At 39.4% G+C, this 27,407-nt stretch overlaps 1 protein-coding gene across 1 annotated transcript in view; it reads right to left on the bottom strand.

The window, feature by feature from the left end:
* Positions 1–22,992, bottom strand: part of LOC126100727 (midasin-like) — a 426,770-nt gene extending 403,778 nt beyond the window's left edge. The window contains exons 1-3 of the mRNA XM_049911346.1: positions 22,895–22,992; positions 6,695–6,861; positions 3,203–3,519 (exon numbers count right to left, since the gene is read on the bottom strand). Coding sequence (XP_049767303.1) covers positions 3,203–3,519; positions 6,695–6,861; positions 22,895–22,944 — 534 coding nt within the window. The 5' untranslated portion in view covers positions 22,945–22,992. The remainder of the gene's footprint in view (positions 1–3,202; positions 3,520–6,694; positions 6,862–22,894) is intronic.
* Between the last annotated feature and the right edge of the window lie 4,415 nt (positions 22,993–27,407).

Genomic DNA, 27,407 nt, shown 5'->3' with positions numbered 1-27,407 from the left:
AAAATCTTTCAAACTCTGAACACTGATCTATATGAAACCAAGTTTTTAGTAGTTGCTGGCAATTTATTAAAAGTGTGTGTTCCTGAGTACTGGACCATTTTTGGACCAAGTTAAGTGATTATCTCTTATTCCTAGCATTGATACTATGTATTGAGCTATTGGTTGGAAATAGAGACATATTATTTCCAACAAATTTCGTTAAGTAATAAATATACTGAGGAGCAATGCTCAAAATACAAAGTGCCGTGAACAGGTTCCTACATGATGTTCTTAAATTCACACCACAAATGAGTCTTATTACATGCATTTGCATGCTAAAAACTTTTGTTCAGTTTGACGAGTTACCCCAGAATATGATACCATAAGACACAACAGAACAAAAGGAAACAAAGTATGCAATTTTTTAATATATTTATATCTCCTACATCTGACATCATTCTCACTACAAATACAGACTTGTTTAGGCACTTCAGCAATTCTATGGTATGTTCTTCCCAACTGAATTTATTACCGAGTTGTAATCTCAGAAATTTATCACTGTCAACTTCTTCAATCTGCATTTCTTCATATGTTACACACATACTGGAAGAAAATCTCTTAAAGGCTCTGAACTGCGTCTTTTCAAACTTTAATGACTGTGAATTAGCTTCAAACCATTTATTAGTGTTAAGTGAAAATTTGATTAGCAGCCATTTCTAAATCTGTGTTTAACTTGCTACTTACTGCAATGTTTGCATCATCTGCAACCAAAACAAACTTTGCATCTCGCAATGTAACAGACAAGAGATCGTTAATGTACACAAGAAAATACAAGAGACCCAAGATGCAACCTTGAGGAACATCACATGTAATTTCCAATCAGATGAAGACTGACTGCTTACTGCACAGGTATTTCACAGCGACACCCTTTGTTTCCTGTTAGATAGGTAAGACCATTTCGCAGCATTGCCGGAGACACCATAAAATTCTAATTTACTTAAGAGAATGCTGTGGTTCACACAGTCAAAGACCATTGACAGGTCACAGAAAATGCCATTAGCCTTTAATTTGTTATCTAATTAATTAAGGACATTCTCACTGTAGGTGTAAATAGCCTCCTCTATATCGAAACCCCCAAGGAATCCAAACTGTGAACTGGTCAATATAATATTTGCAGTAAGATGCTTAAGTAGACACTGGAACACAACCTTTTCAAACATTATTGGAAAAGCCAGCAAAAGTGAAATTGGTTGATAATTTTATGGTATCTCTTTATCCCCCTTCTTGTAAAGAGACTTAAGTTTGGCATATTTTAGCCAGTCTGGAAATGTTCCGCTGATAAGAAATTGAGTACACAAATAACTTAAAATAGAACTCAACTTGCATGAGGATGCTTTGATTAATTTTGTTGATATGTTATCATAACCTCTAGAATACTTTGATTTTAAGGATTTGATGATGGATGCTACTTCATTGGGAGACACGAGTATCATTTTCATTTCACTGAAGTTATTTATAAGACTGGTCTCAGATATTCCATTGTACTGTTTACTGAACCCGATAACCCGCAGCTATCAGTAACAGAAAGAAAGTAGTTGTTTAAGTGGTTTGCAACACAACATGAACTTGTTACCAATGTCTCATTTATTAACTATGTGCCTTTACAACCCTCCTTCAAAACAGAAATGGTCTGCATTTTTTCCAATCGTTTAGTACCTTTTGTTGCTACAGGAACCTACAACAAACTGCAGGTACAAGATGAAAAAGTTCCTTCACATAATCTGTGTAGAATCTCTGATGTCTTTCTATTGTTGAGCAAATTTTTGTTGATTTTGTATTCCACAATCACTTGTCTCAGTATCTTCCAATTTGGAAAATGTGATGGTTGAAACTAGGAAGAAATTATAAAATTTAGCAGCAAAACTGTTTTGACTGCTGTTTAGTTTCTGGTGTGGAGGATTCCTATCCAGAGTAACATATTGGTACATAAAATTTTAAAATAATTCAAACATTATGATGAAATTTATTTCCATATTTGCCCCCTCCCCCTCCACGCCCCTCCTTTCTTGAATGGGAGGGGGGCCAGCAATTAACAAATCTGGCACCCACCTAGCTATTACTTTTCATGTGAAATGCACTGAACTGAATATGCCAATGGTATTGCCAGCTATTTAATAAACCATCAATTATCAGTTGTGTAATACCACATAAAGCACTCTCATGATATCAAGGTTTTCAGTGCGTCACATATTGCAGCTCTGAAGAAGGCCTTTCGTCTGCAAGTTTAAATGTTTCATTATGCCTGTCTTTGGCTCGATGCCACCTCTATACACCTGAGGATCAATCTATCATTTTCATAATATTATTGTTATTCCATCCTGAAATTTCCATTGTTTGAGCTATATTTAAGTGTGATGACATAAACAGAACTGCCTAAACCAAACCTATACCATGTACAAAATGCACGGTTTGTGAAACGGCCAAAGCCCTTGTGAAAATGGGCAAAGCCCAAAACTAGGGTATCAATAAATAATTAGCACCTTTGGTGTTAAACATTCAAAAATTTCTTTTCTTCACTCTCATGATGTTTTTAGACATTCTTTAGATGGACTATCTACAATGGGTATTATATGTTTGAATTTAGCTACCATTTCTTAACTGCTGGAAGCACAGGATCAGAGCTCTTTTAAACATTTACTACCTCTGGATGAATTTCTGTTGGTAATAAAACATCCTAAAACATAAACTTCATAAAAGTATTTTATTCCAGTTTCTATATTTGAAAAAAAATACACATATTATGAGTAATATGAAGAAAAAATAAACAAAACTATTTCGTTGGCCAAGTTGACAACTGGCTTACATATGCAACGTATAAAAAAAATCTCTTTGTCTTTTTAATGGCAATAAATGTTTTAATCTTCATGGTAAGAACCACTAACTTGAAATCATTCTGTTTAAAATTAAAAGACGAATTTGAATATGTAGCTGAATCTCGAGCTTCCAGAATTTTCTAAAATTGCTTCATCAGGGCTGTCTGTGACTCAACATCTCCACTATATGATGAGCAGCAATCTATCTTTTTTATGATATTTGACACCTTTAAAATGTGAATTTATTCTATACAACACTTAGCCTTCTATTTTATTACCAATCAAGATGCAAATGAATGTGCTTATGTGGATAAGGCATACAGTGGGAAAATACCTGTAATTCCATTTACCTGTAACTTCGTGTGCTTTGCTGTCTGGTAGATTGCTGCGAGCTTCAGGGGGGTGCTGGGCAACCGAGAGAAAAATTTAGCAGCTTCATCGACCACCTTGCTGTCCTCCTCTGACTTTTTGTCTGGGTTCTGCAACAACACAGCAAGAGCTGCCATCCCCAAGCGAAGCGACAGTACTTCCATTACTGGCCACAATTCTGAAGGTACAGTAGTTGCTTCACATTCTCCTTCAAATGCTGCATCACTTGTATGATGATCATCTTCATCTTCATCTTCGGCTGAGAAGCTTCTGATAGCATCATCTGACAAACGTGTAACTGTGAATGCGAAAGATTACATTTCAGATGTTGGTGTAGAGTTCAGTTTCATTAATTCTAGTAAGTATAAAATGGAGTCATAGGGCATGTTTCCAAAAATAATTTTTACTATAAGAAAGAAAAGAGTGACTAATCTGATTTTAAACCTTCATTTCCTCTTTTCATCAGAGTGATACTTCTAACACATTTTGTCAAATCTACTCATGTTAGCAAACATAATGGCTATGTACCAGCTATTTATAAACAAGAGAAGAAGTAGTAACACGTTTAAGATCAGCTAATGGCTGTGTCGAATGGACGTGAATGTCTTACAATGAATGTTCTTATTGTGGAACATCAAGGAACATATTTGAGGGGCAAACAGTAAATCATGCACCGCACATACATGCTGATGCTAACTTGCTAAAACATTCAACGTACAGTAAGCGGACAGAACTGCTGACAACAATGCATTGTCTCTGGAGCAATCACTTCAGAACTGATACTGCAATGAGTGTGCTGGTGCTTACAAAACGTGTATTTTCATTAATATTAATCTGTTTCTGACAAACACAATGTCACTTACAAGCTCTTGTTACAGGCATTGACTTTAACTGGGCAGAGCACCATACATTATATTAATGAATTATGAATAACTTACATCATTGCAAGAATTCAGATCTGCCTGTTACGCAAACAATAAAGTGATGAATAATTTACATTGTACTTGTGAGAAACATTCTGCTGTCAATTTGTGACATCAGAGGCTAGGGTTGGGGTTGGTTTGGAGGAAGAGACCAAACAGCGCGGTCATCGGTCTCACTGGATTAGGGAAGGACGGAGAAGGAATTCGGCCGTGCCATTTCAAAGGAACCATCCTAGCATTTGCCTGGAGTGCTTTAGGGAAATCACGGAAAACCTAAATCAGGTTGGCTGGACACAGGATTGAAACGTCGTCCTACCGAATGCGAGTCCAGTGTGCTAGCCACTGCGCCACCTCGCTCGGTAGAGGCTAGGGAGATGAGTGTATAGAAGAACAGGAACCCAGGAGTGCAGTTAGCTGTGGCCAGCGGGCAGTTAGCATTGGAAACCATTGTGGCCAGTTGTGTGGTAAGAACAATTTGGCCGTTCAGTTTGGTGGGAGTGTGTCGAGTTTTGTGTGGCAGCCAGCACACGTTGAATAGCATCTCTAATGGCAGATTGGCTGTACTAATGAAACGCACAGAAGTTAGAGAGATATTTAATATCACTGATAATGTGAGTTATGCTGAGACTGCAGATAGTTCCAAAAATGAACTTAAATTATTAAATTCTAGGGGAATTATTAGTAGTTCATTAAGTAATTCGTGTTAGACGGATAAGTGAACTAGTTTCAATCTACAATAGAGGAGTGTCTGCTATGATACCCTTCAAGTTCCTTTGTTTCAAAGGAGACCACAATTAGACTGGCCTTTAATTTAACACAGTAAACTCTCATTGAAACATAGATGATCCCATGTGTCACCTAAATCAGTTTTTTTGAACTAGTTCACATCTGTTGAAACTTCAGAGACTTCCAGCAAAACAACGCAGAACAAAACTTATAGGGCGCAGATAATTAAGGCCATGTGCAAATACTCCTATGAGGCACAATATCCACAAACCTGGAGAGACTATTTCTACAATATTATGTTTATCAAGGACAGCCCCCAAGGGTCTGGGGGATTATTTTTAATACTTCTCAAGAGTGCTGGAAGCACAGAACTCAGCTGCATTAGTTGGCTGCTATGGGTGTGTATACAGGTGCTGCTATGCCCTTGCCTAAGGTGCTGTGGACATGTAAACATACCCCATTTTGATTTCCCTACAGAGCTATGGAGCCGCCGACCTCTCACTGTTGCAAGAATCTTACTTCTGTGTCCAGGAGAATGAAAGTTTTGAGCATTTAGGATAGAACGATTGTGCCTCAGTGTAAGCCACCACTTGAAAAAAAAAAAGACAACCCTCACTTTAACACTTTGAATAGCTTATGAAATATGAGGATTGTCATGACCACAGAATTCACAATGCGTGAAGACAGGTACGGGCTTGTCGGACATAACCGTCCATTGGATACAAACCCCAATAACTCTAGAACAAAATCAGATAACATTCTGCTCTCAATTTCATAGAAAATTCTGATATCACTTCATTCACTGCAATGTATGAGCTAAAATTAACCATATGCAAAGCATACATAATGCATTTGTACCTCTAGGAACTCTCTAAAATTTCGAGCAATGTTTTACTTAATTTGCTGCCACACAGTATGTATGATGGATAACAAAAAGAAATTCAATTCTTCAATGCTTTATCGAATGAAGATTTCGGACTGTAATATGGGCGAAAATTAAATTTTTTCACCAAACAGTTTTTGAAAAATAAGATGATAAATATTTTGTGTCTGCCAATATGCCATCTCTCTGCACAGACACCAGAATATCTCTAATTAACAGGAGGGCCAACATACTGTCTAAAGCTTGGAACATGAAGTGCTGGAAGAAAACTTTCAGAGCACTAAGCAGCTACTGCTAATACTAGGACGATGTTATGTTACTTTCACATGTGTCTATTGGTCAAGCACTGACCTCTCTCAAAATTTTGAGTTGTCTCAAGTGACTTTTCACTTTGATACATCTAATACCAATAGACACAAATATATTTAAAGGAATTCTCAATCTTACAGACTGATCAGCTTGAAGAATGGCACTAATAACTGTTACATCTTGCTTCCAAATATTTAAAAAATGCTTGTATTTTGAACTATCTAGAAAAATACAATGTTTGTCTATGAATAAAAGCAAAACAATATTTTACAAGCAGGTTCCAGTAAATCATTTTGTAAACACATTGACTTAGTGACTGTCCATCCTGATACACGTTACTACTCCCACAGCACTTCTGGTAGCACTTTTAAGAGTGTTTGGAGCTCATAGCAGCAGGGTGCATGAGAGCTCATGATGGGCATTCTTGAACTTTCTTTTGTGTCCGACTATGGTAAAATTAAGTAGATGACAGAAAGTGCTACTTGAATGCATGACCAGCATTTTCTTTTTCAAAAATATGTCCTGTGTTATTGAACAAACACAAAAATGTTTACTGTTGTATGAAAAGCAGAAGTGTTACAATCTCCCACACCTCACTGAATTGCAGTGAACATTTTTCCTTAAGTAATTACCTTCTGCAGAACTGCAATCTGACCATAACATGCGATATGCCTCAATAAGATTTTCTCGTGTTTTTACACCTGATGGTTTTGTTAAGAATGCTTTAATCCACTCTGCACCAAATTGCTTCTGTGCTTCTCTTTCGTGCTCTTGCCAGCAGCTAAGTATCGCACATGTCCTGGAGAAGAGAAATTCATGTAATCAGTATGTTTCAAAATGACGCTAAACAATGTATACAACTAAAATAAGACTAGACAGATGAGGGGTGAGGGTCAAGTTTAATTTAATACTTACACCAATATTTGTCATTGAAACTATTGGTGTGACACATTAAAAAAGAGATTCTGATCTCTAATCTAAACTGTAAGAACTAGTACTTAATTGTGCTCTTTCAGTCATAAAGAAATTAGATATTGGTGACTATACTAAAAAGTTATTTCCATGTATTAATGGAGGAAAAGGCCTTTGTCACTGATGATAAGATAAAGATTACATTAAAGAAGAATGTACAAACACAAGCTATCTCATAATGTTGCTCAACATAGCATACCAAATTATCTATGTACATCTGTAAGAAACTGAGGCTAAAAAGGAGGAGGAGGATTAGTATTTTGACATTCCTTCAAAGACAAAGTCATTAGAGACAAAATTAATGAAGGTGTTGAGCAACTGACAGGCACATATGAGGGCAACACCGAAAATCTTTAGAAAATCAAACAAGAATCAGTTTTAAACAAATACATAGATGATTTGATTGTTTTTCAAAGTATTCCCCTTTAGCACCAATATATTTTGCATTTTACGCCATTATTTCTGAGGGACTTCAAAATCAAGGTTTCTACAATGTTCCATTTTTTTCATCTGCTGATGAAAAAGTAACGTCGTTGGTTTTGTTACATATGACAATGTTTTGTCATGATGGAAAATTATTTTTTCTTTTGAGCATTTTTCCGCCAACTTTTTCAAAAACTTGTGTGTAAACAAACATGTGTACCAATCAGCAGTAACAGTATGTCTATCTTGTAACAATAGTAGCAATATGGCCCACTTCACAAAAAAAAGGAAAAAAAGCACCTAGCAACTATCTTCTTATCGGCACTGAATTCATCGGACTTTTGTGGCCTTAGTTCTGTTCAAAATATCTACTGAGGTGACACTCTTCTTTTCAGGATCACAACAATAAATCCAAAATTCATCACCTGTGGCAATATTCCAAACCAATTTGAAGTGGCCCCTTGGAATTTTTCCAGAGTTTTTTGCTCTAATCAATGCATTTTCATTTTACATGGAATCCATCCACAACAAAGTTTACTCATGTCCAATTGTCAGTGTAAAATGTTTTGGAATTTGGCTCGTACAAATGTCGAGTGTCAACCCCCCCCCCCCCCCCCCCAAAAAAAAGTTGCTCTTCTTCAAGCACTGTTCAAATAGCAATACATACATATATAAATTGTCAGTTTATCTTCTTCAAGCACTATTCAGACAGCAGTAATATTTTTATTAGTAACAGCATCCTTTGATGTCCTTCACAAAATTCATCACTAAAAAATCCAATCTCTCTTGAATTCAATACACCAGTTATTGTTGCCTTACATGGTGCTTCTCTGTCAAATGATTTTCTAAGCCAATCTTCAAATTGTTTAGGTGCTAATGATGATTTAAAATCGTGATTATCTACACCAGTTGAAAATGTTAAAATTTTTACTTGCTTTACTTCAAGATCTAATAAAATCGGTAATGTTTTTTACAGAAGGCTGTGGATTGCTGTGTTATAAAGATCATGTCCAGAAGAGGATGGGCACCAGGTCAAGGAAGATGAAACAAAGTTTGAGAGACAAGAAAAATGGGAAAACCATAAGAGGCAGGCTGCCAGACAAAATGATTGATGAACTACAGCAGCATTATGGAAAGGCCATTAGAAATAATACTGAGGATTTGTTGAAAATGAAGCAGGCAGTATGGGCTACCTTCTTCCAAAGACTGTCAACTGATGAAAAACCAGTACACCACCTTTGCCCCCCAAGACCAGATTCATGGTGCAATTACAACAATGCCCAGTACTCAAACAGTACATACAGCCATAAACATCCCATCCCAGAAGCATTCATAGATATCATAAAACCTATTTACAGAGACCTGGCAAATCCTGAATTACTGAAGAACTGTCTTCATGGTCAGACCCAAAATCCCAATTAGTCGTTCAATAATCTTATATGGACTCGCTTACCAAAAAATGTTTTTGTTAGAATGAAGACACTAAAGTGAGGGTCAGTAATGCTGTTATTGGTTTCAATGATGGCAGCATTGGTAGGGTGAAAGTGCTACAGCATATGGGAATTAATCCTGGAGCAAACTGCATCAGAGAACTTGAACGGATGGACAAGGTTCGCATTGATGAAGCAGAGTATGCAGCACAGTTGGAGTCTAGAAAGAAGAAAAAACTTGGAAAAGGTCAAGAGGATGATATACAGCATGATGGAGGGTGTTTCTGAGTGACTAAAAATTAAAAATTAAGCACATATTAAGTGAGTTACAATCTTTTGGAACTTTAGAAGCCGTTCCTGAAAATTTACATTTTCTGTTGCATTTTTCCCTAAATCTCAGAAACCACTTTGAGCAGAGATTCAAATTTTCAGGGAGTAATAACATACATATCCTGAGTCTACCGAACTAAAAGAAGAACATAATGATATGTATAATCAAAATTATTTAGGATAATGTACAAAAAAGGACACAAAATTTTAACCGTATAATTAAAAAATTATATTTCCAAAAGCAGTGGCTGAAATGCAATTATTGTACTTCAGTAGACTCAGTACATACAATTTAATGTCCAGTAAAAGTTTCATGTCAATGGCTACAGTGGTTCCTGAAATACAGGGAAGCCAAGACATTAAATTTAACTTTGTCAGGATAGGGTGTTCCAACTCCCCTTAAATGATGATAATTAACATAGTACTAGAGTACATCATACAAACTACATTGCAATCAACTAGCAAGACATTAGAAAGTAGCTGTCAGATATAAAATAATTTTTGTATTTAGAACTCTTAAAATTTTTCAGGGTTTCCCTTGTACACAAAACTGAAATTATCACTAACCATTTGTGCTACAGCCTTTCTCAGAGGTAACAGACAAATTAAACTAAGTAACTAACGAGCTGACTAATCACTACACACAGACATATAAAAACAATGGAAACTCCAGTTGGAATAAGAACATTATAAGGAAAAGATACAGTGCTATTTACTATAAAGATGACACGTTAAGTTGCAGGCAGGCACAATTAAAAGACACTTACACATTAGATTTCAGACACAGACTTCATATTTAAAAGAGAGAGAGAGAGAGAGAGAGAGAGAGAGAGAGAGAGAGAGAGAGGGAGAGAGAGAATGGAGAAAAACACACACACACACACACACACACACACACACACACACGACCGCCACCTATAGCAGCTCGGGCCAATGTGTGCATGAGGTGTGCTGGCTTGTATGAATGAATGAATGAATGAGTGTGTGTGTGTGTGTGTGTGTGTGTGTGTTTCTCTTTTCTTTTTCTGACAAAGACTGTGGGTGCAAGATAATGTGTAAGTGTCTTTTAATTGTGCCTGTCTGCAACTTAACGCGTCACCTTTACGGTAAGTAGCAATCTATCTTTTCCTTACAATGCTGACATACACATACAGTCTCACAAACAGTTCCACTGCCCCTATAACAGATCAAGCTTTTCGACTCGAATGTGTGTGGTCAAATGATTCTACAGTTTCATGTCAGATCATCCTACTCTCATCAAGTGACTGCAGAAGGTCAGTAGCTTTGTTAACAGTTGGATTTTCTTCATATTATTCAAGAAATTTTTTACTGTCCTCATTTCAGCCAGGTGTATATTCTTTACAATAGCCTCTATTGATAAATCGTCTGGCTGGTCCTTTAATTATGCCTATAAACCGACTGCAGTTAGTGTGTTTTGGCTTTACCCATCTGATATTGTTATCTGTTTGTTTTCTGATTTCAGTCCAATTAGCTTTCTCGAAATTCCACCTCGGTTTCGGATGCAACTGCACAAGGGGTACACATATTCCAGTCTCTAGAATAATAGGTCTGTGCTGACTGTGGAGGAAATCTTTAAGTATTGAGCGGCGTATCTGGGTATGGGTGCTCTGAAGCTGAGTTGGGAAGCACAGATCAGGTGTATATCCTCTGTTCCAACATCCTAAATGAAAGGTAGGTGGATCCTTGGCATCAAAAATTACTTCCAGTTTTCGGCTTCCATCCATTCACAAAGAGTTTCACCATTACTGTCGTTTTCACAATATCCCCATAGATTATGATGGCTGTTGAAGTCGCCTAGGAATAGAGATGGATGTTGCTGAGACAGTAGAGGAGGAGTAGGCCAGTTTACTTCGGGAGGCTCGTAGACATCGATTATTGTCACACTATCAATTTTTGCTGTAATTGTGAAAATATCGTTTTCACTGCTTACATTGTTACTCATTTAGCACCACCCAAGAGGCACATGTGACTTATGGTATGTCACAGATGCGAGTAACCTTGCTCCCCCTAACTTCTTCTCAGACATTCTTTCCACTGGAAATCTCCTACCATTATTCAAGAAAAACCAGCTAATAGCAACTCTTAAACTAAACAAAGACCCAACTAAAGTAGAAAGTTACTGCCCAATAGCCCTGTTAAGCGTTACAAACTACTGAACGCCTCATCTACAACAGGATCTATGAAAGAATTAATAAACAAATACCCATAGAACAAGCTGGATTCAGGCCTGGTAGAAGCTGTAATGACAAAGTGTTTGCATTAACAACCCATATTGAAAATGGATATGAGAAGAAATGTGTAAGCATAGCCGCTTTCTCGGATCTACCCGCCGCCTACGACACTGTATGGTGAGAAGGTCTTCTCTTAAAATTTGTGAGAATCATTCAGTGTCGGAAACTCACAAACCTACTTAGCAACATGCTAAGCAACAGACTTTTCCATATTTACTCTGATAATGACAGAAGCAAAGTCTTCAAAGTAAGTGACAGACTACCTCAAGGATCTGTATTGGCCCCTCTCCTTTTCAACTTATTCATTTATGATCTGCCAGTCACAACCTCAAGGAAATTCATATATGCTGATGACACCTGTTTGGTAACCCAGAGCTCCAGTTTCACCACTGTTGAAAAAACATTAACTGCTGACATGGAAATCCTGGACGCATACTTCAGGAAATAGTGCCTCCGTCTAAACCCTCAGAAAACTGTTACTTCAGCATTCCACCTACGGAACAGACACTCTGACTATAAACCAGAAGTTAAACTCCAAGGACAAACCTTAAAGTACTGCAGCACACAGAAGTACCTCAGAATAAGACTCGATAGGTCCCTAACTTTCTGCCAACACTTCTCCAACGTGGCCGCAAAAGTGAAGACCCGTAATATCATTCAGAAGCTTGTTGGTACCTCCTGGGGTTGCAGTGCTTAAACCCTAAGATCAACTGCTTTGGCACTATCATACTCTGTTGCTGAATACTGTTGTCCAACTTGGATGAACAGTGCTCACTGTAGCAAGATAGATGTGCAACTCAACCAGACAATGCGACTTATCACAGGCTGCATAATTAGCACTCAGACTGCATGGCTACCAGTTTTAAGTAATATCCAACCTCCAGCTCTACGAAGGTCAGATGCTCTCCTGAAGATTTGGAGAAACATTCAGAAGAACCCCCAGCCACTCGTACACAGTGATATATTAATAGGAGAACATCAGTGTCTGAAGTCAAGAAAACGATCTTGGCAAACTGCGCAACATCTTGAAGCCTCCCACTTTAACATCATCAATGAAGTACGGAGAAGTCAGTGGGAAGAATCATCAGTGTTCAACGGTCATCCGGTTGAAAAGCCTTCCGTGCAAGTTCCACGTTTCACACTCCCCAGACGCCAGTGGAGAATCATCAACCGCATCCGAACAGGAGAAGGGAACTGCGGATATCTAAAGCACAAATGGGGCTGGGCAACATCTCCATATTGTGACTGTGGAGATGCCCTACAAACAATAAATCACATTGTTGGTGAATGCCTGAAACGTGCCTTCGGGGGATCAATAAATGATATCCACCACGCATCGCCTGAAGCACTGAACTGGATCAACACATTGGACTTAGAAATTAAGAACTTGTGTAATGTGTACATAATGTAGCATAACACTTTGGACATTTGATTCTGTGATGATGATGTTTGGTTTGTGGGGCGCTCAACTGCGTGGTTATCAGCGCCCGTACAATTTCCCAACCATTGCTCAGTCCAAGTTCGCCACTTTCCTGGATTATGATGAAATGATGAGGACAACACAAACACCCAGTCATCTCGAGGCAGGTGAAAATCCCTGACCCCGCCGGGAATCGAACCCGGGACCCCGTGCTCGGGAAGCGAGAACGCTACCGCGAGACCACGAGCGGCGGACTGGACATTTGATTCTGTACCTGTATTCTGCTTTTCATTCCTTACACTGTATACTCTTAAAATTATGTATTTGGTCCAAGCTCTGTATCATCATATGATAAACAAATAAATAACTGCCCCTATCCTAGAGAAAACTGGAAAAAGTGTATATTCTGACATTATGGAATGGTTATGAAAGAATAAAAAATTGATGTGAAATGTGGTGAAGTATTTTAAATGAATTACTCAATCTGATACTGAAACAAAATTTAGATTAATATTTTATTTGTTTCCTTTGTCTACTATTGCTCTCACTATGTGTGGGGCTGTCCCATTCTGGTGTCTGAGTAGTGATCTTCCCTTCCTTTTCAGCATCCCCCAGCCTAAACCTCTCCCCCCCTTAATGAAAGGTCTGCTAGTTTTGAAAGCTCGGCAGTGTGTCTCTCTCTCTCACTTTTATATGTGAGTTTTGGTAGTACCATACAGTTCACCTCCTGGTACTAAGTTCTGCCCATCAACTCAGTCTTCTAATTTGTTATGTAATTACCACACCATATACCTAGGAGAATTTTAATTATTGTAAGCACACTGCACATAACATGTCAGTACAATATTTACATGTCTACCAGCCAATTTATGGATGACTTCCATTTGGTATGTGCCATTCACTGTTGTAACACCTTATACAGTCTGTTCTACTTTTAGCAAATAAACGAGTGTATTGTAACACCTTATCCAGTTTGCTCTACTTACACACACACACACACACACACACACACACACACACCTATGCCCCCTACACAGTGCTGGATGGACTAAAAGTGCCAATGCTGTATTCTGATCAGGTGGACTGGTCATCCCCCATACAGCCCAGTCACCAGTGGACAGCTTATCTGCAATAACGAGAACTCGCTTGCCGTGTATGCTGAAGGCACCTCACGAAAGCCTTCACATACAGGCAATACATCCCCCGGCCCCTAAACCTAATCCACACACCCCAATTCTTCCCCCCCTCCCCCCGGACAAGAAGAATCAGCTGTGAAGGAGCCCCCCACCCCCACCAAATATCACCATGGACTACATCCTTCCCCATGGCTTTGATTATCTCTCAGCCTGCCCTGAAATGAGAGCTAGCCTGCCCTAGCCCTTCCTCCTGAAGTGTTCCCCCATCACCCACCAAACCTACACAACCTACTAATCCATCCCTATACTCCCACACTCCCAATCCCTTGTCACCGGGATATGATCCCTGTGGCAGACCCAGGTGCAAGACCTGCCCAATCCACTCACTCAGCACCTCCTCCTTCAGTCCAGCTACAGGCATATGCTACCCCTACAGAGACTGGAACACCTGTGAAAGTGGCGTGTGATATACCAACTCTGCTGCAAACAGCACAGCACTTTATGTCGGTATGACTACTAACTGACTGTCCAGGAGAATGAATGGACACTACCAAACTGTGGCCAAGAACCAAGCTGACCACCTAGAAGCACAACATGCTTAATTTCAATGACTGCTTAATACCCAGGCCATCTGGATCATTCCCTCCACTACAAGCTTTTCTGAGCTATGCTCCCATAATTGTCCTGGCATCAATCTGCGAAAACCCACTGTCGCTACAAACCCTACCGTATTTACTCGAATCTAAGCTGCACTTTTTTTCCAGTTTTTGTAATCCAAAAAACCGCCTGCAGCTTAGAATCGAGAGCAAAGTAATTGGAAGTTCTGAAAAATGTTGCTAGGTGCCGCAACAACTGACTTATTCCGTCAAATATGTGTAGCGCTATACAGGCATGCTTTGCAGGCACTAAGATAAATATTGGCGCCAAAACCTCTGTGTCAGTACATACATTTTAAGAAAAGGTAGAAGACGAGCTTTTTTCTCTGCCCCGATTTTCGACCACTGCATTTTCGTACATTATCCAGAGAAATAAATAGAAATTCCATATTGTTTGTCTTCGATTGCAGCAGCCTTTCAAATATTTGTAGCAACAATAATAAATTTCTTTACACAAAAATACCAACAATGCACAAGGCTTTAGGATTGTTGCACAAGTTGATTATGCTGGGGCTCATTAAGATTTAAAGCAGCGGCACCTATTGCTTCGTGGAAGTTTGTGAAGTGCTTGTTGGTGTTAGTGAACCATAATGAAGCGCTTTCATTATAGTACAAATTCAAGATGGGTGTTATTTCTTTTGGGGAACGAAGTTCTAATCGTGCTGCAAGTCTGCGATACGGGATTGATGAGAGCAACGTCAGGCGATGGCGACTGCAGAGAAACAAATTATTTGAATGTTCAAGTAGCAGAAAAGCATTTAGTGGGGCAATGTGTGGGCAATATCATGCACTAGACGTGATTTTAAATGAATTTGTTAATCAACGGTGTCAGAAATTCCTGCCTGTGAACGCCACAAGTTTAAAAATTAAGGCACACGAAATTGCTAGAGAACAAAATACCGAAAATTTTAAGACTAGTCGCGGCTGGATTGATGTGTTTATGAAGCGCTGGGGTTTTTCACTTCGGAGGCGAACTTCAGTTGTACAGAAGCTACCGAAAAAACAAAAACTTGTGGAATTTCAGCATTTCATAATCAGGCGGTGCACTGAAAAGCAATAACTTCTTGGTCAGATAGGAAATGCTGACCAAACTCCCTTATATTTTGACATGCCGTCAAATTATAAGGTTGATGCCAAAAGAAAGAAAGACAAGTGTTCTTACATTAGGGGGTGAAAAACAGCGGATGTCTGTCATGCTGGCTTGCACAGCAGATGGACGTAAATAAACCCTATTCATAGTTTTCAAGCGAAAGACTTTACCGAAATCGGAAGTGTTTCCAAAAGCTGTAATTGTACGAGCAAACGGTACTGGGTGGTTTTCGGAGGACATGATGCTGGAATAGATTAAGCATGTGTGGAATCGTCGTACCGGCGCAATGCTTGGTTTACACAGTCTGTTGGTATTAGATGCCTACGCAGGCCATACAACACCTGCAGTAAAACGAAAATTAGGGGAAAGCAAAACAGACTTGGCAGTAATTCCAGGCGGGATGATGTCAATTCTGCAACCACTTGACGTCTGTTTGAATAAACCATTTAAGGACAAGTTTAAACGCATGTACAAAGACTGGCTTTCAAAAGGCAACAGACAACTGACACCAACAGGACGTGTAAAACGCGCAAGTGTGACAATGGATTTATGATGCATGGAAGTGTGTTCCAAATCAGACTGTGCAACAAGCATTTAAAAAATGTTCGATATCCAGTGCACTAGATGGTACAGACGACGATGCTCTGTATGAAGAAATGAGCAACAAAGAATCGAGTAACAGTGGTTCGGAATCACGACTGATATTTTAAACATTTTGTATAAGATGTATTACAAACCTAATAAAATTTTGTTTTAAATTTCAGCGTTTAACTTCTAAGTTATTTTCATTCTTTTTTTTATAATGGTTGCTACTCTGCATTGCACAGGATAGAAAAGCGTGGAGAGCTGCATCAAACCAGTCTGCGGTCTAAAGACAACAACAACAACAACAACAACACACACTGCATTTGAAGTCATCACTAAAAATCTGCTACGAAAACCCAACTGGCAAGACTGTTTGTGATGCCAACTCTACATTCTGAATTATTTCCTACCTGTGACAAGAGATGGTTGCTAATAGGAACTTTTACGAATTGTGAATCACATGCAGTATTCACGTCACCATAAGAATAACACGAATGCAAACATTATGCCATGTATTCTTTCATGTTTGCTGCTATCTCATTTAAATCCTGTCTGCCTAATAAACTACGAAACTAGAGTGAGACAACTGCAAACGCGGAAGAATATACATATCATGTCATGTTTATATTCGTATTATTCTTATGCTAAATAATGATACAGTCAGAAATGAAGCACGGCAACTGACTAGATTTTTAAATCTAAGATGACTCTAATTTCTGTGCAGAATGTAATGTACTAAAGAGGCATCTGCAAACATTTTCAAACGGAGAAAAATTTTCCCTAAACTCTCGTTCAGAAGATCTTCTATCATATGCAGTCTATTAAATAGCAGTCTCTTGCCATTATTTCGCTAATGAGACAATTCCTCTCTTTTTTTTATTGTAAGCGGCGTTAGCGCACACAAAAGCAAGCCGTGCCGCGAGCAGCGACAGGTCGTAAACATTGATTATCAGAATGCAACAAACAATGCATGACAGAGTACAATAATGCATTTTCAGCTTAGAGTGACGCAAACACCTGTAACAAAGAGAACGGCACTTATCAGGTCAAAGCAAAATAAGCAATCAATTCAAACCAGACAAAGCACGTGAAAAAGGAAGGGTGCCCGTATAAATACGGACAGAGCACCCGACGCACAGCAATGGCTACCTGGTGAAGCTTAAATGCTGAGCTTACAACTCGAACCAAACTACTGTAGCTGTTATCTTCATCCATTTGACCTAAATTGTGTCTCATGTTACAATGGACCAACTTCATTTAGATTTGGAGGTGAGATCTAAAACTTTTCTCTCCCCTTGAATTTGGAGTCTCAAATTTCAGGTGCGGCTTAGATTTGGGAAAATTTTTTCCTTGATTTCGAGTCTCATTTTTCAGGTGCGGCTTAGATTCGAGTAAATACGGTAACCCTAAAATTTTCCCTTCCCAGTCCTGTCACCTCTTTCAATTCACATCTCCACATCATGTTCACGGAGTGTCATTCATTACTAGCTTCTACAATTGTGCATTACAAGCCACCCCTCCCTGTCTCATTCCTAGGCAGGAAACTGACTGCTTCCTCCGAGCTGTTGGTCGCCCACATGAAAGTCATTCTCCCTGACCCCTGCATCCCTCTCACCACTCCACCTGACACTCCCCACACCACCACCAGTCCACCTGCTGAAATGCAGCATTTCCAATGTTATTCCAGCTGGCACCATGTAGGGACATAAATGTGTGTGTGTGTGGTGGGGAGGGGGGGGGGGGGCATTTTAGCTCTCAAATATGTAACTCCAAAAGATAACAAGTTGTTTTCCCCCCATGTGCGTACTGATAACTCAACGCTTCTGCTTTTCAATGAGTGATCTCTTTTAATCCAAAAGTATTTGCGTTCTACGAGAACATTCCTACAGCATGGAATATTGGTTTATTAGAACTTCAACTCCATCTTCAGGGTTCTAAAATGTTATCATAGGTGCTAAATAACAGCATTAAGAAGTCATTATAATAGGGAGAGATACAACACTGATATGTGAATGTGAATATAATATAAATCAAATTTCACCACTATTACACACATGTTCTTAAACAACACAATTTATTTTCTTTTGAATGCTTCATTTTAGCCACACACAGTATTAACAAACTGATGTATTTGAATATTTTCTTTATTGATAGTATGCTTCCAAAGATTCTCATGAAGTAATTCTGCTCTTCAGATGTGTAAAACATATGGGGCAATCAAATGAAAATGAGACAGATGGAAAATTGTTTGCGACTGTATTCGGAACCGTGATTGTACATCTCTTCGTCCATAGCAAATCGATTGTGACAAATCACTTTCTTTGGGGTTCCAAAAATATGGAAATCACATTGGGGGGGGGGGGGGGGGGGGGGGGGGGAATTGGGACTGTATGGAGGATGTGTAAGGATTTCCCAGAAAAATGTATGCAGCAAAGTCTAAATAAATTTGGCAACACGTGGGCAGACATCATCCACCAAGATAATTATACTGTCCATCAACATTTCTGAAAGTTTGGACTTTGCAGCACTCTTTAACTTTTGAAAAGTGTTGACATGCTGCTGTGTACTAATTGTGGGGTAATTTTTCAGAAAGTCTACAATCAGCGGGCTCTTGCGGTCAGAGAAAATGGTCACCATAACTTTCCCAGGCTGCTGTGCATGTTGTTTTGACTACACTGCAGAAGTTTTTTAAATAGATTTTTTTTTTTAAATAGAGGTGGAGCCCCTCCACGCCCACACCGGCATGATGGCCAACACAAAAGGTCTACTGCCATCTCTGCATAAGGGTTAGTATTCACTAAAGTGAGGTGTCGCAGGATGTGGGTACTGCGATGTTTGCGTACGTCTGGTTAGGATTAACCATTAATACGCTGCAGAAGTTTCACTCGGAAGCCTTTAAAGATCCTCCAAACAGCCCCAATTTCTCCCTGCGAAATTTTGATATTTTTGGAGTACTGAAGAAAGAGATTCATGACCATCGATATGTTTCAGATGAAGAGGCACATGCCTCGGTACAATCATGGTTCCATGGGCAGCCGCAAACATTTTTCTGTGAGGGCACTGAACCTCTCGTCTCACAATTGGATAACTACACTAAAAGTTACTGCCAGTGCTTGATTTGCAAAAAAGTTTCTGGTACTGTGACCTTTTGGGGGACGTTTTTTTGAAATTTAGATGCCTTAAAATGTTATTTTAGTGCTTTCTTTTTGTCAGAGGTACCGGTAAGGTGTGCCGTCGCATAAAGTCACAAATCAAGCACTGGTTACTTTTGAAATAACAAACAGTTTATATTAACTCCTCCCATTTGTCCTGTTTTCATTTGACTGAGCCTGGCATATAGCTTGCATTTATTACAAAACTGCTCACTTCACTTGGTTATACGTAGTTGCCACAAAAATAAGATAAAAGTGTTTACAGCAGAATTTAGAAGCTTCTTGAAAGACTTTTTGTGTATGAAGCTGTATTTACCACCACATCCTCCCCTGTCTCTCTGCCCACATCATTGCCCCCCCCCCTCCCCCCTATATGTTCATCTCCTCCTCCACACTCCCCACCTCCTCTCTTTGTACACCTCCTCCCCCACCTGCTTGGTCATGCCCATCAGCATGTCTCCCCCCCCCCCCCTACCATGCCCCATCTCCTCTTTGCTGCTCTCTCTGCCACATTTTATTCAATTCCATTTGTGATTAGCTAATTTTGCCCTAGTACGTGTTATCGAGCAAGCTAGCAGTTATGGCTACCTTCAGGCAGACCAGAAATAATACACCAATTATATAAGTATTAAAAAAAGGCCCAATTTAATTACATCACACAAAAACTACAGTACACGCTTACAACAATTCATGATCAAAATACAGTAGTATGGGAAGAACAGCATGTAATGGCATCTCAAATAAGACTGTGCACAACCTGCATATTTAACATATTGTTGTTGTTGTTGTGGTGGTATTCAGTCCAGAGACTGGTTTGATGCAGCTCTCCATGCTACTCTATCCTGTGCAAGCTTCTTCATCTCCCAGTACCTACTGCAACCTAAATCATCCTGAATCTACTTAGTGTATTCATCTCTTGGTCTCCCTCTATGATTTTTACCCTCCACACTGCCATCCAATACTAAATTGCTGATCCTTTGATCCCTCCTTCTAGTCATGTTGTGCCACAAATTTCTCTTCTCCCTAATTCTATACCTCTTCATTAGTTATGTGATCTACCCATCTACTCTTCAGCATTCTTCTGTAGCACCACATTTCAAAAGCTTCTATTCTGTTCTTGCCCAAACTATTTATCGTCCACATTTCACTTCCACACATAGCTACATTCCATACAAATACTTCCAGAAACAACTTCCTGACACTTAAATCTATACCCCATGTTAACAAATTTCTCTTCTTCAGAAACGCTTTCCTTGCCATTGCCAGTCTACATTTTATATCCTCTCTACTTCGACAATCATCAGTTATTTTGCTCCCCAAATAGCAAAATTCATCTACTACTTTAAGTGTCTCATTTTCTAATCTAATTCCCTCAGCATCATCCAACTTAATTTGACTACATTTCATTATCTTCGTTTTGCTTTTGTTGATGTTTATCTTATATCCTCCTTTCAAGACACTGTCCATTCCGTTCAACTGCTCTTCCAAGTCCTTTGCTGTCTCTGACAGAATTACAATGTCATCGGCAAACCTCAAAGTTTTTATTTCTTCTCCATGGATTTTAATTCCTACTCCAAATTTTTCTTTGTTTACTTTACTGCTTGCTCAATATACAGATTGAATAACATCGGGGACAGGCTACAACCCTGTCTCACTCCCTTCCCAACCACTGCTTCCCTTCCACGTCCCTCGACTCTTATAACTGCCATCTGGTTTCTGTACAAATTGTAAATAGCCTTTCACTCCCTGTATTTTGCCCCTGCCACCTTCAGAATTTGAAAAAGAGTATTCCAGTCAACATTGTCAAAAGTTGTCTCTAATTCTACAAGTGCTAGAAACATAGGTTTGCCTTTCCTTAATCTTTCTTCTAAGATAAGTCGTAGTGTCAGTATTGCTTCATGTGTTCCACCATTTCTATGGAATCCAAACTGATCTTCCCTGAGGTCGGCTTCTACCAGTTTTTCCATTCGTCTGTAAAGAATTTGCATTAATATTTTGCAGCCATGAATTATTAAACTGATAGTTTGGTAATTTTCACATCTGTCAACACTTGCTTTCTTTGGGATTGTAATTATTATATTCTTCTTTAAGTATGTGGGTATTTCGCCTGTCTCATACATCTTGCTCACAAGATGGTAGAGTTTTGTCAGGGCTGGCTCCCCAAGGCTGTCAGTAGTTCTAATGGAATGTTGTCTACTCCCGGGGTCTTGTTTCGACTTAGGTCTTTCAGTGCTCTGTCAAATTATTCACACAGTATCATAACTCCCATTTCATCTTCATCTACATCCTCTTCCATTTCCGTAATACTGTCCTCAAGTACATCGCCCTTGTATAGATCCTCTATATACTCCTTCCACCTTTCTGCTTTCTCTGGTTAGATCTGGGTTTCCATCTGAACACTTGATATTCATGCAAGTGGTTCTCTTTTCTCCAAAGGTCTCTTTTAATTTTCCTGTAGGCAGTATCTATTGCACCCCTAGTAAGATATGCCTCTACATCCTTACATTTGTCCTCTAGCCATCCCTGCTTAGCCATTTTGCACTTCCTGTCAATCTCATTTTTGAGTCATTTGTATTCCTTTTTGCCTGCCTCATTTACTGCATTTTTTTTTTTCCTTTCATCAATTAAATTCAATATCTCTTCTGTTACCCAAGGACTTCTACTAGCCCTCATCTTTTTACCTACTTGATCCTCTGCTGCCTTCACTATGTCATCCCTCAAAGCTACCCATTCTTCTTCTCCTGTATTTCTTTCCCCCATTCCTGTCAATCGTTCCCTAATGCTCTCCCCGAAACTCTCTACAACATCTGGTTTAGTCAGTTTATTCAGGTCCCATCTCCTTATATTCCCACATTTTTGCAGTTCCTTCAGTTTTAATCTGCAGTTCATAACCAGTAGATTGTGGTCAGAGTCCACATCTGCCCCTGGAAATATCTTACAATTTAAAACCTGGTTCCTAAATCTATTACATAATCTATCTGAAATCTTCTAGTATCTCCAGGCCTCTTCCATGTATACAACTTTCTTTCATGATTCTTGTACCAAGTGTTTGCTATGAGTAAATGATGCTCTGTGCAAAATTCTACCAGGCGGCTTCCTCTTCATTTCTTACGCCCACTCTATATTCACCTACACCTCAATGTACACCAACATAAAATGCATAAAGGTAAAAAATATTTATGTAAAATCATATTATCATTGAGCGATGTTATAACATTACAATCACATTTCTGACAGTCTGCATGTAGGACTAAAGAGTAATAAACAGTAATCGAAATAGTAGTTTTGCAGTGAAGATTAGTGGTTTTTTAGTCCTATGTTTTATATTTTTAAGCTATTACATGGATTATATCATATGACGATTGCTTCCACAATATCCCTCTTACCTGTTAAGTTTCACACGAAGATCACAGTCCATATGAAGAACATACCCCATAATGTCACGCAGTCGCCGACTGATTGTGATAACAGCTGATGCACCTTGTAAGAACACGTCATTAAGGCTTCCCACTATCTGCAGAACTTCACGTGCACGTGGTATGAATCTGGAAAAAGGATATGCAAAAGTGCTATAATTAACAGATATGGATAATTCAGTGACGTGGCTCAAAATGACTAACTGATTTCTTTCTTATTGTTCCTCATTTCAAAATGTGGCTTATAGATAACTGCTCCATTTCCACACACTGTAACTAGAGATGCTGTCTTACACAGTAATTTAAATTATGATCACATACTACTGAAACATAAAATGCAGTACTGGAACATACACAATGTGATCAAAAGTCTCTGGACACTGCCAAAAAAGTAATAAGTTTTTCATATTATGTGCATTGTGATGCCACCTACTGCCAGGTCATTAGACATCGTGAGAGAGCAGAATGGGGCACTCCGCAGAACACACGCACTTCAAACGTGGTCAGGTGATTGAGTGTCACTTATGTCATACGTCTGTATGCGAGATTTCCACACTCCTAAACATCCCAAGGTTAACTGTTTCCAATGTGATAGTGAAGTGGAAATGTGAAGGGACACGTACAGCACAAAAGCATACAGGCTGACATCGTCTGTTGAGTGACAGAGACTGCCTATAGTTGAAGAGGTTTGTAATTTGTAATAGGCACACATCTATCCAGACCATCACACAGGAGTTCCAAACTGCATCAGGATCCGCTGCAAGAACTATGACAGTTAGGTGGAAGGTCAGAAACCTGGGATTTCATGGTTGAGCGGCTGCTCATAAGCCACACATAACGCCGGTAAATGCCAAATGATGCCTCGAATGGTGTAATCATTGGAAGATTGAACAGTGGGAAAACGTTGTATGGAATGACAAATCATGGTACACAATGTGGCGATCCGATGGCAGCGTGTGGGTATGGCGAATGCCCAGTGAACATTATCTGCCAGAGTGTGTAGTGCCAACAGTAAAATTCGGAGGCGGTGGTGTTATTGTGTGGTCGTGCTTTTCATGGAGGGGGCTTGCACCACCCCTTGTTGTTTTCCATGGCACTATCACAGCACAGGCCCACCTTGATGTTTTAAGTACCTTCCTGCTTCCCACTGTTGAAGAGCAATTTGGGGATGGTGATTGTATCTTTCAACACGATCAGGCACTTATTCATAATGTACAGAGTGGTTACCCGACAATAACATCCCTGTAATGGATTGGCCTGCACAGAGTCCTGACCTGAATACTATAGAACACCTTTGGGATGTTTTGGAACTCTGACTTCGTGCCAGGCCTCACAGACCAACATCGATATCTCTCCTCAGTCCAGCACTCCGTGAAGAATGGGCTGCCATTCTCCAAGAAACCTGCCAGCACCTGACAGAACATATGCCTGCGAGAGTGGAAGCTGTCATCAAGGCTGAGTGTGGGCCAACACCATATTGAATTCCAGCACTACCGATGGAGGGCGCCACAAACTTTTAAGTCATTTTCAGCGAAGTGTTCGGATAATTTTGATCACATAGTGCACTTCCACTTAATGTAGCAGATGCAACAAGTCAGTTTAATCACCACACATTTCCGTGCAAGGTCAAATTTGTGACACTGTTATGTTAAAATGTCATTATACTACAGATAAGTGCCTTACACTCATGTATTGGTATATTATATCTCAATCAGAAAGTCACTGCCAGCTGGAACCTATGTTAGTATATTTCAAACAATCTGCACTGTTTTAGTTGTACTTATATATTAATTATTTTATTAATAGCAGTATATTTCTCTTTTATTATTATTGTTGTTATTATCATCACAGCAAATTAGAGTGGTTCTGGAGTCATGTCTTTCAAATGTGAGGGGCACAGCTAACGCGAAATGGATCCTGTCTTCAACCATTGCAGCCAGTGTGTACGGTTCTACTACTGAAGCACTGTATGAGAAAAATAGCATCACGCAGAGCCTGTGATCGCTTCTCACTGAACTTGAGCCACTGCCATGTGCTGCCATCCCATCACACCATAGGTCTAACCGATAGAATGTCCAAATTTAGTCATAGCCAGTCCTTGAAAACCACCACAGTTCAATGTCAGAACTGACACGTGGAGCTCACATTTCACTTTTTGTCACATGGCTTTACTTATACCAAAGTCGCATCATCCCTCTTTCCTGTGGACTGTTGGCATCCTGGCAGTGACAAGCGTCAAATTTTCCATCTGCTGTCAAGCTTTGTTGTCACCAATCACAGTATTTGGTGTGTGTGTGTGTGTGTGTATGTGTGTGTGTGTGTGTGAAAGAGAGAGAGAGAGAGAGAGAGAGAGAGAGAGAGAGAGAGACAGAGAGAAGGGGGGTGGGGGGGGGGGTGAGATAAATACTAGGAGTGGACAGTCAGCTCTGCCCATTCATATGGAACTAGCCCGAGGTTTGCCTAAAGCAATTTAGAGAAACCACGGAAGACCTAAACATCAATGGTTAGGTAGGGATTTTAGTCTTAACATTCCAAAATACATGTGCATGGTCTTAAGCATTGTGACATCACACTCACTTGGAGTATCATATCGCACATCTTGCAGTGATATATGCTTAAAGTTCCTTCTGTGACTTGTCTGCAGAGGAATACAGAACTTCATAAGTGTGCACTGCTCTGACAGCACACCTGTATCATTCTGAATCAGGAGCTGCACCATAACAATGCGAAATATTATCTTCCAGTGTTACAGTCTCACCACACACAACGCTGTCAGTTTTCTTTGATCTGAATTTTGTATAAATAGGTGTATGAAGAATAAACCCATGCCCAGAGATGAATTGGACCACTTATCTTGTGGAAACTAAATGCTCCATCCTACTTTATTCTTTAGTGTTTGGCAGAAGTGATGCCAACATGTGTTGCCACTCCCTGTCAGTACTGCAGCTCCAATACCCAGTAACACACCATGTACTGTCCACATTCTTTTCATGTATTTTCTCTTCAGAGCTACTCTCCTTTGTAGTTAAAGGTCTTCGAGGTATATATATTCCCAAGATAAAAAGTAGGGAATCTACTGGCACTGTTTTGCATACATTTCTCACTCTTAAGAGTATACCCCTTCGCACTTTTCTCAGAAGCTTTAATAGCTTTTCATGTGTCTGTTTATGTGGTTCAGCACTGCCTCTGAGCTTTAAACATAAGGACTACCCTATGAAACTGCCTCACTGTATGGTTGGTATTGAATACTGAACTGTGATGAAGCTGGCAACTTAATGCATTATTTTTACACATATTCTGGCAGTAATTTTATATGGTCTCTGCAACTCAGAACCTCAAGGAGATAGAGAGCAAAATACGTATCTGGTGTCTTGATTAAAACTTTGTTTAGCATAACGATCATAGTCCACACTTTAGTTAATTTTCCTTTCAGAAGGATATATGTTTTATTTACTACTGCTTTCATTTGTCAGGCAAGCACCAGCTCTTTGTGTATTTTAGAAGTGTTGTGCCACTAAATACAACACAGACCCCCAAATGGATTTCTGTCCACATCCCTTTGTGATGCTTCTTTGTATTTCTACATGGCTGGTGCATTAGACTTCCAATTTTTACCATAATCCTCAAGATTCAAACGAAAACTTGTTGGAACTTTCAAATGCCTGGGCCCGGCAGGAAATAAGGGCCAGCACAGGATCCATACGTGTATACTACACTCAGCACAATGAAACGCAAAGGCACATTTGTTCCGTCTGGTCAGTTCTCTATGCGAGTGTTATCACACACAGAAGTCTTAAATTACTGTACTGTTTTCTTCCTTTATTGCAGACATTTGTCCCAGTGAAAGCATTCTATTTCTTTATACACATGCCCTGAATTAAATCTATGTCTGATTTAGTGGTTTCATTATAGAGTAATTGTCCTCACTGTTTCTTCCAATTTTACTTGTTAAGTGGAACGGTCGATTCAGATTTATTGTGAGAATTATAAATAAGTGTAGCCCACCTGTAAAGGAGACAGTGTACAGAACACTAGCACAACCCATTCTTGAGGACTGCTAAAACATTTGGGATCTGCAGCAGGTCAGACTAAAGAAAGACACTGAAGCAATTGACAGGTGTGCTCCTACATTTGTTACCTGTAGGTTAGGTCAATACCCGAGTATGATAGAAGTCCTTTGTGAACTCAAATGGGAATCCCTGAATGGAATACTATGTTCTTTTTGCGAAACACTATGAGAGAATTTAGAGAACAGGAATTTGCAGGTGAAACCACACTACAATTCTACTGCCGCCAACATACACTTCACGTAAGGACTGTGAAGACGAGGTACGAGAAATAAGGGCTTGTATGGAGGCATGTCAACAGTTGTGTTCCCCTTATTCTATCTGGGAGTGGATGAGGAAAGGGAATAACAATTAGTGGTACAAGGTACCATCTGCCATGCACCATGCACTGATGAAAGATTCATTGTGCAAATAAT

The sequence above is a fragment of the Schistocerca cancellata genome, chromosome 9 (genome assembly GCF_023864275.1).
Source record: "Schistocerca cancellata isolate TAMUIC-IGC-003103 chromosome 9, iqSchCanc2.1, whole genome shotgun sequence".
In the NCBI taxonomy this organism is placed as follows: Eukaryota; Metazoa; Arthropoda; class Insecta; order Orthoptera; family Acrididae; genus Schistocerca; species Schistocerca cancellata.
Note: the sequence above shows the minus strand (reverse complement) of the source record. Positions and strands in the feature narration are given on the sequence as shown.